The sequence below is a fragment of the Ptychodera flava genome, chromosome 4, assembly GCF_041260155.1.
Source record: "Ptychodera flava strain L36383 chromosome 4, AS_Pfla_20210202, whole genome shotgun sequence".
Taxonomy (NCBI): Eukaryota; Metazoa; Hemichordata; class Enteropneusta; family Ptychoderidae; genus Ptychodera; species Ptychodera flava.
The window spans coordinates 12,413,544-12,434,910 of record NC_091931.1 but is presented as its reverse complement, the minus strand read 5'-3'; the positions used below and the strand labels follow the sequence as shown (position 1 = coordinate 12,434,910).

Here is a 21,367-nt window from a genome sequence, read left to right as displayed (position 1 = left end):
CTGCAAAAGATATATTTTTATGTCAACAATTAACCTAGACTTTCCTGTCTGACCATGGCCGTGATGCTTTCGTTACGTTAGATTGCGAAATTTGATTGCATATCGATTGCTTTTGCTCCTGAACGGCCAATTAAAATTATTGCATTGTTACTATACATGTTTGTACAAAAATACCATAACAATGGAACCAACAAATCATGAACCAACACACAAGTCAAAGGATACTATTTATTTTGAAGTTTTGCCTATACTAATATTTGTACAAACGCCTGCAGAAAATTATGACTACAACATGTTGGTTGAAAACCCCGTATATCTTGAAGCGAGGTCTCTCACCTGCCTTCTTCAAATATTTTATACTCATAGCGGACTGTGATGATCCAGGTGTACCTGTTAACGGTGAACAGGAAACCGTACCGACTTATTTCTATCACACTAGTGTGGTGACATTTACCTGTAACAGTGGCTACGTTATGGAGGGATCAAGCTCAACGACTTGCTACGATGGTGTTTGGAATAATCAACTTCCGACATGTGTTACAGGTATGTTGAACATCCATTTTCAGTTGTTATGGAACATTGCAATTCCTACTAATGTAGCACAAGACCTGTTGCTTACTTATGTACCTTATTTCTTTGTTACTTAGTTACTGACTTTCTGTTTTACTTACTCACTTACTTACTTACTTACTTACTTACTTACTTACTTACTTACTTACTTACTTACTTACTTACTTACTTACTTACTTACTTACTTACTTACTTACTTACTTACTTACTTACTTATTGACTCCCTCGTCCACTCACTTATTCACTGTCTTTCATTCATTTAATTATTAGCACGCCGGCTCGCACAGTCGTTTACTCACTCATTCTCTGGCCTTTTAATTGCTTCCAAGCTACTGGTGCTTTAAAGGTGCTTCCACTGTCTGTTGAAGTATTGACATGTCGGAACTCGCTTACAAAGCCAAATACAATGTTTATAGCTAGCTGGTGATAGTTGCACTTTTAAAGTACCAGAATAAGAGAGGTCGACTTATGGATGTGTATTACATGTAGTTCCGTGGATCTTTTTTCTCAGCTGGACCATCGGACTGTACTGACCCTGGGCCGTTCCCAAATGGGGATGCAACCGGTGAATTCACTCATGGTTCGTATGTGTCCTTTGACTGCCACAGTGGTTACACATTGGAAGGGCCGGACTACATCCAATGCGACAATGGTGTATGGAGTGAAGACATCGCAGTGTGTAGAGGTACTATATGTCATTAAGAATAGCTTATTGATTGTCATACCAAGGCTTACCTGTGCGTAACTGCTACCTAAAAATGAATAAAACCTTTATTGAATGACTCAAGGTATGAAACCCCATACATCGTGGCAAGAATTTCTTCTGTTGATCCGTAGTTTGATCCGTCACGCGTAGTTTTAACAAACTAAACTTACACGTTAATTACGTGCGATTTACGAGATACTTCTAATATCCATTTGCACTCTACATTGAACTCACTTGGATGTACACTTCGCCGCAACATGACATCAGGAAATACACAAAATATTAGATAGCAATACGTAACGAGATTTTCAGTAAAAGACTAGATAATTAGTAGAAAAGTTATAATACAATTTTCTGTGGCAAAAATTACATTTTTATGTCAACAATTTATCTGTATAGTTTCCCATCGTATCCTGGTAATGAAACTTTCATTACGTAAAGTTGCAAAATTTGATTCCCAATCGATTTCTTACGCTCCCGAAGTCCGATAGGTTGAAAATATTGCATTTTAATGTACATTATTTGTACAAAAATACCATAACAGTTGAACCGAAAACCATGAACAAACGCACTAGCAAAAGATGCTATTCCTTTTCAATTCAGCCTGCACCAATTTTCGTATAAAATGGCTGCAAAAAATTATGACTACCACATGTTCATTGAAAAAGTCCGTCCAATGTTTTAAAGTGAGGCCCCTCACGCTTGCTTCGTTTAAATATTTTATACTCACAGCGGACTGTGCTGATCCAGGTGTACCTATAAACGGTGAACAAGAAACCGTACCGACGTATTTTTATCACACCAGTGTGGTGACATTTACCTGTAACTATGGCTACGTTATGGAGGGATCAAGCTCAACGACTTGCTATGATGGTGTTTGGAATAACCCACTGCCGACATGTGTTACATGTAGGTTGAACATCGATTCTCTGTCCGTATGGAAATTAACAGTCGTTATTATTTCCATGTTCTGCACAGTTGGAGCACAAAACATCAAACTTGCTGGCTGACTGGCTGACTCTTTCAATCATTCAATTGTAAATTCACACGCTCACTCTTTCACTCATTCACATATTCATCAATTGATCACTCGCTGACTCGCCCCCTTGTTTTGTCATTCACGCGCTCGCCCACCAACTGCTACCAACACTTTCTGCTGTCAAATAGCTGCCCCGGTTCGATGAAGTCTATGCATGTCCATACTCGCTTATTCAGCAAGATGCAATGTTTGTAGAAGGCTGGCGACAGGGTACAGGCAGACAGTTGCACCTTACATAAACCTCCATAATGGATGTTCTTCACTTCATGGATCTTTCTTCTCAGCTGGACCATCGGACTGTACTGACCCTGGGCCGTTCCCAAATGGGGATGCAACCGGTGAATTCACCCATGGTTCGTATGTGTCCTTTGACTGCCACAGTGGTTACACATTGGAAGGGCCGGACTACATCCAATGCGACAATGGTGTATGGAGTGAAGACATCGCAGTGTGTAGAGGTATTATATATCATTAGAATATTAGCTTGTTGATTCACAGGGCACTGAAAGCATTATTCGGCTAGAAGTTATGAATATGATTAATTAATGTCATGTATTAAACTTTGCATTATACAAGCCTTACCTTACCTCGCTACCTCTGTATAGTATTTAAAAGAAAGCAGTTTATGTCTCTTAAATAAATCACCGTCATTAATTTGTTCAGCCGATTACCAACACGGGGGCTTATCGCCCTCACTAAATAACTCGTTAGCAGGCTCATAAGTTAAAAGTACCCTGTGGTTGATTGTCATCCGAAAGCTTGCCAATTCGTAAATGAATCCTAAAATGTATAAAACCAACAGATTGTAATTTAAAATACTCCAGGTATGTAAATTCCATAACTCATGGCAAAAATTCCTTCCCACAATCCTTAGTTTTGACTGGTCACATGTAGTTTTAAAAACTAAAATAACACATTTAATTGAATACAGTTAACGAGGAAGCTTCAATATCGAATAGAACTCTATATTGAACTAACTTCGACATAAACTACTTCGCAACATGACACAGGGAAATACACAAAATCGTATATAGCATATATGTTCTGAGATGTTAAAAGGCTCAATAATTAGTAGGTAAAAGTTATGATGAAATATTCTGCAGCAAAATGTATGTGTTCGTGTCAACAATGTACCTAAAGTTCTGTGTCGAACCAAGGCACTGATACATTTGTTACGAGAAAGTACGAAATTTGTTTCCAAATCAATCGCTATCATTCTGAACGGCCGAGTAGTTGTTATTGCAGTGTAAGGTACATTTTATACAAAAACATTATAATAATGGAAATGAAAACCGTCAACAAACACAAAAGCCAAATGATACTTTTATCCTGAAATTTTGTCTTGGCTTATGTTTGCATAAAATGACTGTAGAAAATCATGATCACCACAGTTAATTGTAAACTTTATCCTAAGTCTTCAAGTGAATCATCTCACCCCTTATTTTAATACATTTCGCACTCACAGCTGACTGTCTTGATCCCGGTGTGCCTGCTAATGGTGAACAGGAATCCGTGCCGACGTATTTCTATCACACTAGTGTCGTGACATTTACCTGCAACATTGGCTACGTTATGGAGGGATCAAGTTCAACGACTTGCTATGATGGTGTTTGGAATAACCCACTGCCGACCTGCACATACTAGATGAATGGAAGTCCCAAGCTGGTTCTGATTGTTTCACAAAACTTACATTGTGATGTGCATTTGCACATTCAAGGTTCTTCATGATAGGAGGGTACTTGTTACAGTACCCTCTCCTTCTCAATGGAAAATGTAAGGTTCTTGCCTGTTAAAAGTATTAATTACATTCCGTTACCTTCAAAGATTTTTTGAATGCATGTTGCATGAAAAAATTAACAAAAAATCTCCTTCTTAGTGGCAAATGTAAGGTTCTTGCCTGTTAAAAGTATTAATTACATTCAGTTACCTTCAAAGATCTTTTGAATGGGTGTTGCATAAAAAAAAATTAACAAAAAATCTCGTTCTTAGTGGCAAATGTAAGGTTCTTGCCTGTTAAAAGTATTAATTAAATTCAGTTACCTTCAACGATTTTTTGAATGCATGTTGCATAAAAAATTAACAAAAAATCTCTCTTCTTAGTGGCAAATGCAAGGTTCTTGCCTGTTAAAAGTATTAATTACATTCAGTTACCTTCAAAGATTTTTTCAATGCACGTTGCATGAAAGAATTTAACAAATTTCCTTGATGATGATAGGTCTGGAAGAGAGAAACTGTTTTTAGTCTTGTATTGCACCATGATGATTTGCCTATTTTAAACACACATTTTCGGTATTTTGTAAAGTATGGGCTGGACAGGCACAAGATAATACATACAGCACATACATACAAGTTGTTGGCTCAATATCATGGAAGTCACAGACTTACTGCAAGATGCCGTCGAGCGAAAGTATCAGTCAGGAAAGTATCTAGTCAGGTTTCGTGCCCAAAACGCTAAACATCCGGCTTATTCACAGCGAATACTCTGTGATACAAACATGGGAGCATACCCACAGGGCAATATGGTATTAGCAATCATAACAATCTTGTAAAAATACGCTTTTAATAAATTTATGATTGGGAATATTGTTGGTAAAATGTAATATTTTTGTCATTATTGTGTTTTTGCATAAATACCAAACTGCACTGGAAACCTAAATGATAATCAGTATTTATGTCAAATTCACGCAGTTGTAGTACAGACCCTCAGAAATGGGGTCTATGGTAAATATAGTTGTAGTATTGCACAGTATGGAAGACCGGTCACGATCAGTGACATGCCACCTGCATCTTTAAACTGTGATCTGCGACTTAATCCTAACCCTAACCCTAACCCTACCCTAACCCTAATCCTAACCCTAAACCCTAACCCTAACTAACCCTAACCCTAACGCCTACCCCTAATCCTAACCCCTAACCTTAACCCTAACCTCTTACCCTAACTCTAACCCTAACCCTAACCACAGATCGCAGTTTAAAAAACTCGCATGTAGCATGTCGTGACTGGTCTTCCATAGCACAGTAACACGCGGTCACAGTATTTCTCCGACAATTTCTCTATACAGTACATAGCAAGGGGCAACTATAAGCACCACAGTAGTGCACATGCCTTCAAGCAACTCACAGAGACGTACAACTACTATAGACCCCATTTCCGAGGGCCTGTACTACAACTAGATGAATTTGGCATAAATGCTGACTCTGCGCATCGGGCGATACGCCTGGAGCCAACCGGAAATCGGATGGCAGTATTAGAGAGGGGGAATAAATACAGTTATTCTTTCACTACACGATGCCTGGATACGTCACTATGACTGCGGCTCTGAAACTCACACTCAAATGCACTTGACGACTGCTATGCACACGGGCGCCCTTCAACTGTTGTCTTCAGCCTTAGAAACATAAGCATTACGTGAGATGACGCGTGGGTGCGTAAGTACGTACGTATATGCAATTCGGCGTTAGCGAACAAAACAATGCGGCCGATGTGCTGGCGGTGGTAACGTCCATGCAGCTTATTCAATACATCTGTAGTTGGTATTTTTATCGGTTCGGCATTCTGTTATAACTTCTGTCAGGCAGTTATCTTTAAACATCTGAGTTTGTATCATCACATAGTTTATTTTCAAGCTTATGTTGATTTAAGTAACAATGCTTAATGGTACTCGATTCAGACTATCAATTCAGAAAAGCAGAGTGCCCGTCATCTGACTGAATTTGGTGTAACACATTTAACGCTACAAGAATCATGAACAGGCGGCGATTTTCTGCTTCCAGAGTAAGCATTAAGGAAATTATTACTCATTGTTCCCGCAAAACGTCATGATGTATATTCAACATGATCTTTGTATACTGAAATATTTCATCAATAACATCAACTTTTCTGTAGATGGGATGCAATTGGAACACAAAATGGGTTGAGCAAAGTCACTGATGAATCTGTCGTTTAAACACAGAACAATGATGCAAATTGACAAATCACAGAACATACCTTGCCAAAGAGCGATGAACCAGCTCGGGGCTGATAGAAAACAGCGAACCAATTTTAGTGCTGTAACATGGGGAACGTATTTGTGATAAGAGGGTGGCAAGATAAAAATGTATGACTGCCCTCAGCGATAACGAGTAATTTTTTTTATTTGAATTCCATGCTGAAAACAATGTTCAATATAATTATCAGATGATAACACAGGTGCAAACGGCCATTGGAGTTCAAAATATGGTGATAAAATTGCTATTTTTAATGTTTTTGCACAAATAAAAAATTTCTTTCCTTCTGTGGCTTGAAAGTATCTCCTGCTAGCCCATTTTTTCACTCCCAACCAATTCCATTTACGTATTCTTACCGAATGATTTTTATAGTGCCATAGGAAGTGCTTCGTTCGATCATGACAGACCATCTCGGTGAATCTTGATATTGTACTGAACACTTCATCATCATCAACATTCGATCCGATGCGATCCATCGCTGTAAAGGTCGCAGAATTCACCATCATACCAAAACACAAACTGATCGAAATCTGATATTTTCTGCTTTGCCCACTCTGCTTTGAAATGGTGCTCACCCATGAATGGAACGACTCTCATGCTCTTCCCTAAAGAAGCCAAAGGTCTGTTTGCCAGTTAAATGTTGATTTTGAGCAAATTTGAAATTGATTGACCATTGTTTAAAAAAAATTGGTGAAACTTCTTCCTTAACGTTCTATGATTTGTGGTAGGGTTCTGGGATTGTAAAATACTTTCAGTAACTGAACTGACACGCAACGCTAATGGTTGTAGCACTATTTTATATGATATTACAAAACTATGGCTTTATCAGGCTGAAATTTGTAGTTGAATAAAGAATTTCTCTTTTTAATTTGTTGACAGCGGGGATAGGAGTAGTATTGACTTTTCAGACAAACCCTCAATGTCCCTCACATTCGCACTCACATTATCAAGCGACAAGCGTGAACTGATTCTTAATGGCGGAGCCTCCCTTTAAAAGGATGCGAAACTATGGCGGTGTTCATTGTGTAAGTGGACACCAAACAGGCAACACGCGGGCACACGCTTCAGAAAATGCCACTTTTTAGTTTTTTCCCGGCCGCAAAAACGCAGACAGACTGCTAAATGGTCAGCGCGAAGCTGCTGCCGATGGAACTCTGTGGTTATATTCAAATTCTAATGCGACTGGAAGACGATTTTTTAGGAAATTCGACCGTAGGCGATTTGAACCGACCGTCAACCAAACGCTTGTACAAACTCTGTTTGCAGGATTAGCAAAAGGTGACAAAAATCTGAGATTAGTTTGTGTAATTAATGTTATAGAAATCAAACATCGTACTGGCCAAGTGGTTGACTGGCTGGAGATTTCCACTAATGCGAAAAAACTGGGCTTTGAAAATTGCGGCTTTAAAGGCGACACAAAAACCAGGGCAAAACTTATCGATGTAAGTTCTCTTTTGGAAGAGGCTCGCAACGGTAATGTGAATAGCGATGCAGGAGCTACACGCCATCTGATTGGTCAAATTTGAATTTAAATCACGTGTAAGCCCGACAAAGCGTGGCACTTGGATTGCGTCAAAGAAAGCTGGGGGTACGATGTGAAAAATCGCCGGTTTTAATCTTTCCATCCGATTACAGTAAATTAATGAGTGGATACAGTAAGTACAGGTAATGTTCTCTGCACACGAGCGGTATTTTATTTGTCAGGCATTTATTCTGTTTGTTTTCTTTTGCTGGACTTGAAAATATGGTAGTTTGGAAAAAATGCCAAGCAGAGATGCACTCCCTGTGAGTTGTTAGAAGGGGTGAGTATTCTGAGAGAGTGGTGGACACAGATGAGTGCTTACTGCTCATGGCAAAGGCGGAGTATACTTTATTTCATGTGTGGGATTGTATTAGTGTTTGTTAAAGTATAATTTATTGACTATATTTGTAAACAAACAAAACCAACAAATTAACAAACAAGCACCGTTCTTTATAGACAAATATCTACACAAATACAACTCTTTATTAGTTCTTTATTGTATATGGAAATAATCACACATAACAAATAAACAAACATGCATAAACAAACAAACAAACAAACAAGGAGCCTGAGTCCCTTGTGCCTTGACGTCAAAATATGTTCGTCACGATGATGAACTCAACGTGTACTCATAAAGTTGGTCTTCTGCCAAGGAATGAAATCAAGTCTATATGTAGGTTAAACCACAGGCGGCCCAATCACTATTAATAAGCTTATTATTGAGTTTTTCTCAGTTTTCTCTATCAGTTCTTCTCCTTTTCTTCATGCTCTGACTGATCGTAGTAAATAAAAATAAATGACTTTATAGCCTAACCTAGCCTCTTGACTCTTTATTTATTCTACACCCCATTACAAGGACGTTTATCTCTCAATATACACACATCTTGTAATGAATTAGTCAACATGACTAATTATGCTAATCCGTGGATTTTCACCGATTTTATGGGTTAGTCAACATCGGGAAAGATAGGAAAGGTCCTTTTTCATTTACATCTCTATCTTTGCAATGTTGACCAACCCTTGATAAGTCAACGGATAAGCATAATTAGTTGTGTTGACTAGTTAATTACAAGATGTGTATAGGAGAGATAAACGTCCTTGTAATGGGGTGTAAAATAAATAAAGAGTCAAGAAGCTATAGGTTAGGCTATATAGTCATTTTTTTTATTTACTACGATCAGTCAGAGCATGAAGGAGAGGGACTGACAGTGACAGAGAAAACGGAGAAAAGTCAATAATAAGCTTATTAATAATAGTGATTGGGCCGCCTGTGGCTAAATCTTCCTCCTGCGATCAACGGAACATCCTCGGTATACTTCACTCTGTCCTTATCAAAATACCGACGAAAAGTTCTCACACAAAGAACTGATCATTAGCACTAGCACTCATGAAACCTGTAAAACAAGTCATCTTTGATGACACAGTCCCCGCCTGGTAATGGGTACTTTGACTACAAGTCCTCGGAGAGGGTTGAATCCTGTTTAATAATTTGATCTGTGGCTAAAATACTGCGATACAGATGAGGCTTAATGGCCGAGAGTGATTTTGTAGTACAGTTATGGTTCAATGGTTGAATTCAACAAGTGATATGTGAAGAGAGTATTGATGGCAAATAGCAATAGTAATGGCAGTGATAGCCATACAAAACTAAATACCTCAGTGACATCGGGTGTTTCAATGTGCCACATGCAATCATGTACGAAAGTCGTTTTTAAAGTTATAACCACCATACAGGCAGCTTCCAATAACTTGCTGTTAATATCCAGGGAAAACATGACCAGCTATGAGCTTAGCGTCGCTGACAGCGGAGCTAAATGAAAAGTAGTCATACATTTGTAGGACAATACATTTGCATGAAGTTTGTGCAAGGTACCTATGTACCAAATATCAAGGCAATCTGGCTTGTGGTTTGAGTTATAGCATTTTGACGGCGTTGGCCCTTTTTACCTAATTTGATCATACATGTTTGTTTGAACAAGTTCACATGTCTAGATTGTGGCACATCAAAACATCAGATATTGAGACGGTAGCAAATTAATGCTTGGTGACTCTGGGTGAACATGAAAAAATCGTAACAAAATGGCCACCAGGCAGACATATTGCATCGCATTGTTAACCAATTGACTAGCGTCATGGAGGTAGTCTTCCTACATCCATGCTAGCATGTATATAACGTAGGTCAATGTCCTTGTACCAACTTTGACTAAAATATGTTAAGACATGTCTGAATTAGGCCTCAAGACATGAAAAATCTCAACAAAACATGATGTGCATCGTGGAACAAATCGACGTGCATAAGTATGACATAATTCAATGTTCTTGTATCAACTTTGGAAGAATTCAGTTTACGCATGTTTTAGAAATGCTTAGTTACTGAAACACGGACGGACGGACAAACTGACCAAAAGCACTAGTCCCCACGGACTTCGACTTATAAGGGATAGAACAGGACACTTGCTTGTGAGAAGCTGCTGCCGTTATATATAGCTTTGTTTTAACATCGGGCTATCGATTAACATGCTTGCAGAGTCTAATAGCTGTTATTTGCATAATAATAACCACAATGCAAATAAACATATCACGCGCATAACGCATGGCACGATTATGTTTACATTTTTCGTTGCTCTATATACTTTTATGAAGAGAACCTTGCTCTGTATTATGCCCTCTGCAGTTCAACCTTAAGCTCATACAAGGGGTCAACATGTCGTCCACTAGCTTCAACAGAAGAGAGGGTTATATAGGATACTGTCCGATTCTGATCCGCAGTGTTTCCCTGGTACATAAATGCAAGGCCTAAATTTCAGTAAGTATCCCTAAATTCCGATGGTTCATGCTGCGGTCTCGTTTTCTGGCATTTTCCTGCGCTGTTTGGCAACGCATAGCCTTGACCTGCGCAATACAGTCACTGCGACCGATCACAGAGATTTCGTAGCTCAGTTGTCTAATAGTGCGTACTTAAGTTTGTCAATACAGTTGTATGATTTCAGTAACATATTACTGGCGAGTGCCTCAAGTTGTGCAAGTGTGGTCCACATCAAGAAGTGGCGTCCACAATGGAATATCCACGGTTCCTTCCTGAAAATTGTCGACGAGCTTTCCCTTCACCAACATACGGATGAGTTAATATATTCACTGACGTTTATACATTAAGTATTTCCTGTAACGGTGTTCATCGGGTTCTCAGACGGAAAATGTTGTTTTCCGATATCACCGAAGGTTTCTAAGACAATGTTAAAACAGCCAAACAGCGAAAACTAAAGTCATGCTTCTATGACAACCAAAATTTATCTATGTGACATTACAGCGTGAAAATTTTGAAAATACTCGGGTTCTAGAATGCCATTATCACACATTGTCCTGATGAGGCAGTGTGATGCGAGTTTACCATTTTGCAGTTCAATGGTGCAATAGTGACGCCATGTCCTGCTGCCCCATTGTGACGATGAGATGACATCATAAAAAATTGCAGTGCGAAAATGAGGTCACTGAGGGGGCGTCGATTACAAAAAGCTGATGCACTGGAGGCGTTAGTTTAGGAATTCGTTTAACCTGCGTCAAAACTGCAATAAGGATTCTCATGTATTAACAATTTAGATAAAACTTTCTGATATAATATCATAGAGTGTTGAAAAGAAGCACGCTGGCACTCTAATTATTTCTTCGAGACTTAGATGCATTTTATTGCGTACGACGTTTCGCTTTAGAGGTAGAACTTTTCAGGTACATTTTAAGAGAGTGATAAAACGTACAAATCTCACTTTTCCTTTGTCCTCACTCATGCCTTTTTCCATAACCGGTATCATCAAGATAAGTCCCATAACTAATCAGGTACTTTCTTTTCTGTATTCTGGACATTTTTTCCTACCCAGATTGCAATGTAAATTGTTTCAGTCCCATCCACTTCTGCTTTTTCAAAGTCGTCTACACACTATGTCATTTCCAAAGTCTTCTACATAACACCATCGATGTACATTTTGAAGCCTTCAACAACGTTCATTTAACTTCTGTGTAGGTTAAATCCAAATCCAACAAAGATCACTGATAGCTTGTAATTTTCAAACACACTGAGATCTGTCTCTTTAGATGTAGACCAAGAAGCTTTACCTATAGAGCGAAAGGTCGTACGCAAAAAAATACATCTAAATCTAGACGAAATAACCAGAGTGTAAGCTTGCTCCTTTTCAACGTTGTTTTCATTTATTAATCCGATGCACAATCCACCAGGGATCTTCTGTCCTGGAACACTGTGTTAAATATATATATATATATATATATATATATATATATATATATATATATATATATATATATATATATATATATATATATATATATATATATATATATATATATATATATATATATATATATATATAAATATACATATATATACATACATATATATATATATATATATATATATATATATATATATATATATATATATAACTTTGGTCTCTATAAACTAGATAATTATCGCGTAGAGGCTTCAATTAATGAAAGTGGTATCATGTGTCTCAATCTTGCACACAGGGTGCCAATTGTTGGCTCCCATTTGCAACCCTTGGCAGATTCTGTTTTGTCTATATACAAACAGAATTTCTGACTGTATCACGGGGGGTTAATCAACAGTAACGTCGCCACGTGTGTCTTTATATATATATATATATATATATATATATATATATATATATATATATATATATATATATATATATATATATATATATATATATATATATATATATAATTTATTCATTTCAGCGTTGTCAGGGGTATATATATCATCAGACATTCATGTATGCATTCGTGCAATTTAAATATTGATACAGGTCTTCAAGACATTTCCTTACATTGGTTGTATTATCTTCTGGGGTCAGCCACCACAGCAACCTTTAGTCATCGTATAGCAAGCTATTCTGCTATCGCTGGTAGCCATGACAAAGACCGGACCACAAGATATAACGCGACGGAGATGGCTTGTACTTGCCAGCTGTTTCTACATCCAGTTTCTTTGTGGAGGCGTCGTGAGTGCGAATGGCGTCTATATGGCGGAATTTCTTAAAACTTTCGACGAAAGCGCTGCAGCCTTGTCATGGATGTTCACCATACCGTGGTTGATGACAGCTATTCTTAGTAAGTTTTCTTGTTTATCTGGAAAGCACAACGTATTTTGCTCTTGCACTATGATCAGGCAAGGTTCTCTGAACGATACACAATCAACTTCGTTGATACACATTTGTGTGTACACTGATATCAACACAATTTAGGTGTAAATGCAGAATGTATTCCAAACAAACTCTATCAGAAGATAAACAGCACAAACATCTTGTTCCTTCGCGTGCGCTTGTAGTCATAAACAGAGCTGAGCACAAGTTAGCAGTCGAGAGATAGATAGTACATATCAGCAGTTCTTATGTGAATTATGGAAGCCCCGTGAATGAAATCGCTCGTGCTTGAAATCTAATGAATATTCTGTCTACTGTATGTGTATCTTAACTGTCATAAATTTATGCATTTAACAGACTGAACTGGCTAAGATATGGTTAGATTTGCCACGTGTACTAGAATATGGCTGGATCTAACCATCCTCAGTAGCAATCAGAAATTTGACTAATATATTTCTTTTGAATGGATCGATTGGTGAACTGATGGATGCATAAAAAATGAATCAACGTTGTCTAATGATGGAATAAATAACGTGTCATACACATAAATATGGTATCAGAATCGATAAGATTCAGGACAAATGTGGATGACACAAAATACCAGAAGATACCTTTCATGGCTACATATATCCGAGGTTTAATGGAATGCTCTATGCCAAACTGTATTCTTCAACAGCGCCAGTCACTGGCTACCTCACGTCAGTGTATGGGGCACAGAAAGTAGTTGCAGTGGGAGCGATCTTTATTGTGGTTGGAATGGTAACGACAGCTTTCAACGACAGCTTTACTCTCCTCTTCTTTACGTTTTCAGTTTTACTAGGTAAGCACTTAACTCTCTAATAGCATGAAATAATAACAGCTTTAACCCTCTGCAGAACCCAATCAGCATTTATAGGTACTGCAAGTACGCATAATTAGTGCACGCACTTTTCATAAGTTTTGCGCACTAAGCTTCTCATCAAAATGTCAATATCACAACCTCACATCACCGTTGTTGATCTATGGGTAGTTTGTGTGTTCTTCCTTTTACAAAATACCCGAAAATATTATTGATTGATTATTCATTCATCAAGTTGAAACTATTAACGAATTTTCAATATTCTTGTTTTCTCCCTTAGTAGAGTTCCTCACTCTACTCCAAAAACCATGTCGAAATATCTAATTTTCAGTGGCGCATCACAGCATGAAGGTCCTTAGGATCAAACGGTGTTATTTTTGAAAAGTTCTTTTTGTCCAGAAAAAGAATTAATATTACATTCTCTCATCTACACTGGTTTTACCCTGTTTACTTTAGTGATTTTTTTCAGAGGGGAAGTTCACCAAGGCTGATTTTTACATATGTGTTAGCTTTGGGATCGCTTATTCCGGAAAATCCGTTTTTGCCATTCCTAACCTTCATTCTGCCAACTGGCCAATAGGTCCCACTTGATGATTTTTTATACAGTGAGCTACAACTATATGATTTACAGGTGCTGCCTTTTATGACTTTTCGATACATTCAAGACGACTCTCGACATAAATTTCGGCATGCAAAAAACTTTTCATTGGTGATAATTATTAATTTTTCAGCGTTCGGATGGGGTCTATGTTAACCCCAGAAACGTAGTGCATTATTTACATTACATTATAATCGTAGACAACTGTACGTTGTGAACGGTCTCGTCTATGAATTATGTATATAAATATGACATGGTTGTGTCATAAAAAATCTTTGGTAACGAAAACGTTTTAAGTTTATGCATTTATGAATATTTTGTTACCAATAAATATCATCAATATAAATTAAAAAAACCGAGACTAATGGAAATTCTATTTTGAGTTGGAGTCCAAATTAATCCCAACTTTGTAAGATTAAATTATGAATTTTGTTAATGGTGTAAGATGAAAGTTAAAGGAGAAACCACATTCAAAGGAACGTCTTTACAAATATGCAAGAGCTCAACGTATCGTAGATACCCTACATTATTTCTTCTCTACTTGATGATTAATTTAAGTTGTGGTGACTTGATGTAAGTGATTGATGGAAAGCGATTTAAAATAAATAAGGCGATATACTTTGTCGTCAATAATATCGGAAATGCAGTCAAAATATGCATATTTATAATTGAAGGAATATAGAAATACCTGACAGCACTTTAATATGCTGTATCTCAATAGAGAATACCTATACAGAATGTTACCCTGACAATGTCCTGATTTGCATCATTACCACTATCATAAATGAAAATTCCACCAAAGTTTTGATCTCTCGTATCTGTCGATTCATTAATCAAATTTGCATTAATTATTTTGTATTTTTTTTCTAAGGAACTGGTTTCACTGTTATTTATATACCGTCAGTGTCCATCATAGCCGAGTATTTCACAGATCGCTACGCCTTTGCCAATGGCATGGCCGCAGTTGGCGGTGGTCTCGGAAATATTATCTTCCCTCTTCTTGTACAAACACTCATTCAGATTTATGGTTGGCATGGAGCAATTTTAATCACTGCTGGGTTGTCAGCAAATGCCTTTGTGTGTGCATTGATAATGAAACCTGTAACCAAGACAACAGAGACGCGAAAAGAGAAAACGCTGGAAATGGAGTTCAACATACATTCTGAAGAGGAGTCTGCATCTGATACTACACGATCGGGTCCTCATAATTCAAGCCGTGACAAAAACCTCGACGGTTTTATACCTTTACAAGACGATGATCGGACAACTGAGAAAGCAATCGACCATGAACATGATGGTCGTCAAGCGTATTCAAATAAAAAGACAAGGAGAAACATATGCTCTGTCATTTATCGAATGTGGGGGATTTATATATGTCCACGATACCCACGTATGACTATTCTGCTTGTATGCATGATGGGTTTTGGCATCGCTTTTGTGACTTATATGACGTGGATAGTTGTACGGGCAGTGGACGTAGGGATCCCAAGAATGCAGGCAGCGGCACTGATGACAGCTTTTGGAGTGTCTTCCGTGATTGGTCGGCTGTCTCATGGTTGGTTTGTTGACCTGAAACTGATTTCTCCAATGGCGTTGCTGGCATCGATGTTTGTTCTAAATGCAACCAGTGTTTTGACCTACACCCTCGTCACGAATTACGTCGTCATGGTAATTGCTTGTGTGGGTATCGGACTCTCTCACGGTGTTTGTTTACCCATGTTCACTGTTTGCACTAGAGAGATAGTAGAGTTGGGGGATCTTCCAAGTGCCATCGGATTGATATATTTTGTGTCATCTTCTTGTGGTGGAATGGTATTGACTTTCTCAGGTAAGGATAAATGTTGGTATTGAAGTACTCAAGAAAACATGTGCACACACTTCATATTTGTCTTAGAGCGTACATCTCAATTTCTTATCGCATACACTCGAGATACTAGTAGTTTTGCTGCCACGAAAAGCTTAAATCTTGTCTTTTCTTGGAGATTCTTAGGTCATCAAAACCTTTTGCACTATCTAAAAGTGGAGTCTAGTTTCAGGACTATGGTCACTTATTTTTAATATTTTCAATCAACCATGCAGCTTTTAGTGAATGTAACAAGGAGGCGTGTCTTAATTGGACTTACTTGTATGACACGATACCGATGAAATCCTACGTTGCCTTTCTGTAAGACGTGCACTAGTGATAATTCGAACTCCTTGAACATAGTCTTTAATCTATCTGTTTGTTTTTTTCATATTTTTACAGGAAAGCTTTATGACAATACGGCCGATTCCAGAATGCCATTACTTGTAGCGGTTGCGTTTTGCGTCCTTGCCATTGTGACCAGTACAGTTGCTGTGTGTGTGAACTGCTATAGATCAAGAAACCAATCAAAGGCATCAAAAAGGGAGGAACAACGTGTTGATTGACCACTTGGATAGATCATCCTGGTCGATAGTCTGCTATGAACTTCCCAAGGAAAGTTTGCGTTGTAATCTAATCTAATCTAATCTAATCTAATCTAATCTAATCTGATCTAATCTAATCTAATCTGATTGATCATCATTAAATGACATGTCGCACACAAATCACAATATGAAACCAAAGACACTGTAGCGTCGAAAGTGTACGAAGCGTGTACTTAGTCTACCACTCTGTTTGCCAAATATTGTAATTCTACGAGAGGCATTTCGATCTATTTCGCACAAAAAATTGAGTAACCCCCTTTTTCCTCTCTGCATTTTGATTAGCCCCTTTGAAGTTTTCAATATTTTGAGTGACCCCCTCACATTCCTCCGCCCCCCCCCCGGCCGTAAATAACGACGACTCTCTATATTGTTACTTTATGGTAGAATGCTAAAATTGAAGGCATCTGAAAGAGAGGAGCTAGAGAGGGTGTCAACTGGTCACTCTGTAAGAAAATGGACAGCCTGCTAATCTCCCTCGGCCTCATGCAGATCGCTCGTATCTTAACTGCATTAAATGCAGCGCAGAAATTACAAGTGTAAAACAGGAGACCCTGTATTTGCTTCTAAAAGACGTTTACATAGTCCATTCACTGGACCTGACAAATATTGTAAGTCTAGAACAAGACAATTCTGACAATGTTGTCACATAAGACCCTTGGTGGAAGTTGAAGGACACTGTTAACCGCAATGCGATTTATGCATTCGTGCACAGAAAGCTCACAATCAGTACTAAATGTCAAGCAGTGTAATCATATGCTCGACTAGCCTAGGCCCCATTTCTTCGCTTTGGCCTCCATGCCTCCTCCTTCGTGTGAGAGAAGGCCAAAAGTGGAGACTGGGGTCCAGGCTATAGTCTAGTGCTTGACAGAATGAAGCTTTAAATAAACATCATCGAAGTTCTCCACGAACAGACATCTTCTCTACGGACTTTTGTGACACACTACAAATCTCAACATTTCTTCAACTCTCTGGTGCCGTATGTACTATTTTGTAGTTTATATCAACGGTAGAAACTTGTTATTCGCACGACGCCTACGGTCATCTTAGACTAGTTTCATTAATGGTCGGGTAATTCTTTTTACGACATGATTTACACCCGTGGCCACTTATCTGTTGATTAAACTCACTTGACGCAGTTAGAAATTCTGTTTGTACAAAGGTGAAACCAACTCTCTCTAGGGTTGTAAATGAGAGTTTACGATTGGCAACCTGTTCAAGATTGAGATACAATTTAACGTTACCATGCACTGGTCCATGTACAAGTCAGGTCTTGTTGAGACAACTTGTTTGTCCTATCTGTACCGTAATCAAAGGAAAGCTCTGGTATCATTGTAACTTACAGACTATCGTCTATAGACTAAATATGAATTTTCTTGTAATTATTTTTACCTTATCACAGTGTCTTGTCAGTTAAATTGATTTCAATTTCCAAAGACATACCGTCTGTATGGGACACATACAATTTTACTTAATGCTATAGGAGTGATCTCATAAAGTGTGTTGCCTTAATAATCTAATTAGAAACTAATTATCGTCTGGAGGCTTTAATGAATGGAAGTGGTATCTTGTGTCTCAATTTTTAACACAGAGTGCCGATCGTTTGCTCTCATTTACAACCCTTGGCAGGGTCTGTTTTGTCTTTATACAAGTAGAATTTCAGACTGCATCGAGTAGGCTTAATCAATAGTACAGTGGCCACGGGTGTAATATCAATTCTTTAAAGGGGTACAGTCGTCGGAACTGCGCTCAAAGGTCGTATGGGACCCATAAGACTACTGTAAACAATGTATCCAAGGTACGATGGTGATTGATGAAAGTTAAAACATGTCTATCATAATGTACATCATATACTTTAAATGTTGCAGCTATGTATGATGATGAGGTGCATATAGATATCGTGCATGAAATTCATTGTTTGTAAACTCGCATAAGCACAGTTCCGACAACGGTTTCGCTTTAAGGTACGTGAACAAAGCCGCAAAACTGTCTTTACTCGGAAAGTCTTCTAATATGTAAACTGATCAAATGAAGTTGAAAGAATTCTCAAAGACGGCAAACTTGAATGTTACAATACAGAGAAAATTGACTAAATCACATCCTAAGCCACTACATGTGTAATGTTAAAATCTTCTCATATTTTAATATTGATGATTGGGGGGGGGGGGGTCATACAACAGAAAGATAATTTGGAGGGGGTCACGATTGACATTTGTGCCACACGTTCCATCGACGACCCCCGGTATAAAACGAATATTCCCTCAGCTATATTGACGTTGCGATTGAAATACTTTTTCTTACTATCGCGCTATATTTTAATTCACCATATTCGTTTTGTCCTGATATTCATGCCCATTCTCTTCTGCAGCCGTTTTGTTATACGCCGCTGTCTCGTCAACTCTTTTCTAGGTTTTACAAATTGTGGAACACACATAGGTGCTTAGCAAATTTCATGCCAATTCGCCAGGAAGAATTGCAGGCGGCTGAGATCACAGTCGATCACTAAGCGCAATTATTTATTTCCCAGTGTGAATGTGAATTATGTATCGACAAATATTTGTCTTTAGCCCCTTTTTCGAAATAATGTCGACAGGGATTGCTCACCAGTCCAATGTTACATGTTTTCAATCAATTTAATCATTATGATCATAGATAAAGATGAAGTAGATGATAATAGTCAGAAATAAAGTTTTCAAAACGATGTAGAATTGTGTGTAGAAATGATAGGATTTGTTCAGGCGGCTTCACTTGTATCATATTGCAGCAATTAACAACTTATTTGATGACACTCTATCGATTTCACAGCCCTTCTTTGGCTACGCTTTGTGGCCCACTATGACTTTGATTTTAAACTTCGTGTAGCAGGTGTATCTCTGCTCAGCGAGCTCGCATATCCAGACTCTCACAGCCCCGCCTTGGCTCTGCTGGGTAGCCGTCGAGCTCACGCCCAGATTTTCAGTCTATGGTCGCTGCCCAACCTATTGTAGCCAGCGTTTGATTACGTGTTGGTCCTTGAGTTGATTTTGCCATTCTCTATGTGGCACATCAGTGAAGGTCAGAGATTACAAGCTGTGTAGCTGTGTAAGAGACTGTTAATTCACCGCTACAAAGTCCGGGTCGCGGATCACCTTGTTATAAATCATATTAAGTATATATACCTGCTGTCAATGCAAGACACCGCTGTTGTGCATAGGGAGGGTCACTCTACCCTGCTCAGACTAAATTTAATGTCTTTGTCAGCCGTTGACGTTGAAATCGTATGGGATTGAATTACAAAATATACAACATTCAGGTATTCATGCCAGTATAAAATTGTTACATTATGTTTTTGGGGAAAGAGAATATTCGTCCAAGCTTCCCATTCCACTTTCTTATGACCTTTGCGGCACTGTTTACGACCAGACCGACTCAGATTTTTGACATTATTATTGCATGATATCTGTCTTTGATACAGAAAAGATTTATTAACACGCTGTCCTACTTTTTCGACGACATTTTGTTTGCCTTACTGTTTAGGTAAATAAGATCTTTTCCAAATCGAGATAATGCCGAGTTTTCATAAATGATAACGTTGGCCTCGGTTCCGTTCACTGTTTCTGAAGACAACCCAATATCTTACTTTGTGGGACGCGGTGCGCATTCAGCCATCAATGTTTAGGCGGTCCGTCACATTTAAATCGTTGTGTTGACAAAACGAATCGACCAAATCATTAAAAAGCACTGCCACTAATTCCCCTTTGGAATGTAATAAAACATTATGACTCACATGACTATATACTCCCAGACATGGAGAGAGCTTTTACACAGTGTAGCTTAAGTATAATACAAATTCATTGATATCAGTACTTATTGCCATCTTACTTGATATTTACACCCATGTCCGTACATTCTATCTTTCAACAAACTGCTATATATGATGAATGCCAATTTCATACAGAAATGCAATTAAAACCACGCCTATCACTCATGGCGTAGCCCACATACTGGGATGGACTGTGCGTATACTTAACTCCGACCATCATGTGGAAGAGTTCTTTAAACAACCCCCGTATTATAATTTGCCCTGTTGTGTATCAAAGCGCCAGCGTGTAGTCGCAAAGAACGGATATTCGATCCTTTAATTCTTGTTACAGTAGATCTAGAAGCACATATGACACCGACTAGCAACAAGACAGCATATCTGACAAGTACCGCCGTTGCATAGTTATGATGTCTCATAATCGTTTATTTCATGTGTCTATGTTATTACCACCATTTGTTTTTGGCAAACATGTATGTTAATTACACATATCAAATGCGAAAATAGGACATGTTTATGTTTACAAATGTGTCCGGGTTAGTACAGTAACTCTTGTTAAACGAAAAGAAAAAGTATGTATCTAGTTTATATTGAATTATGTGTTGCTACCCTTTAACAAACATAGGCTCACAACAATCAAAATGAAAGTAAAAGCCACAACTCATAAATTAGCAAGAGAACGTGGCAAACGA

General features: G+C 38.2%; 2 protein-coding genes across 2 annotated transcripts; both read left to right on the top strand.

Annotated features, from left to right (window-relative positions):
* Window positions 1–281: 281 nt before the first annotated feature.
* On the top strand, window positions 282–3,959 carry LOC139130618 (P-selectin-like). The gene is made up of 5 exons (XM_070696368.1): window positions 282–543; window positions 1,082–1,255; window positions 2,009–2,185; window positions 2,600–2,773; window positions 3,781–3,959. The coding sequence occupies exons 1-5, from the start codon at window positions 282–284 to the stop codon at window positions 3,957–3,959; spliced, it is 966 nt and encodes a 321-aa protein (XP_070552469.1).
* A 6,531-nt stretch (window positions 3,960–10,490) lies between these two features.
* On the top strand, window positions 10,491–19,584 carry LOC139130907 (monocarboxylate transporter 12-like). The gene is made up of 5 exons (XM_070696713.1): window positions 10,491–10,630; window positions 12,660–12,963; window positions 13,672–13,815; window positions 15,303–16,259; window positions 16,677–19,584. The coding sequence occupies exons 2-5, from the start codon at window positions 12,765–12,767 to the stop codon at window positions 16,838–16,840; spliced, it is 1,464 nt and encodes a 487-aa protein (XP_070552814.1). The 5' UTR covers window positions 10,491–10,630; window positions 12,660–12,764; the 3' UTR covers window positions 16,841–19,584.
* The last annotated feature ends 1,783 nt before the right edge of the window (window positions 19,585–21,367 follow it).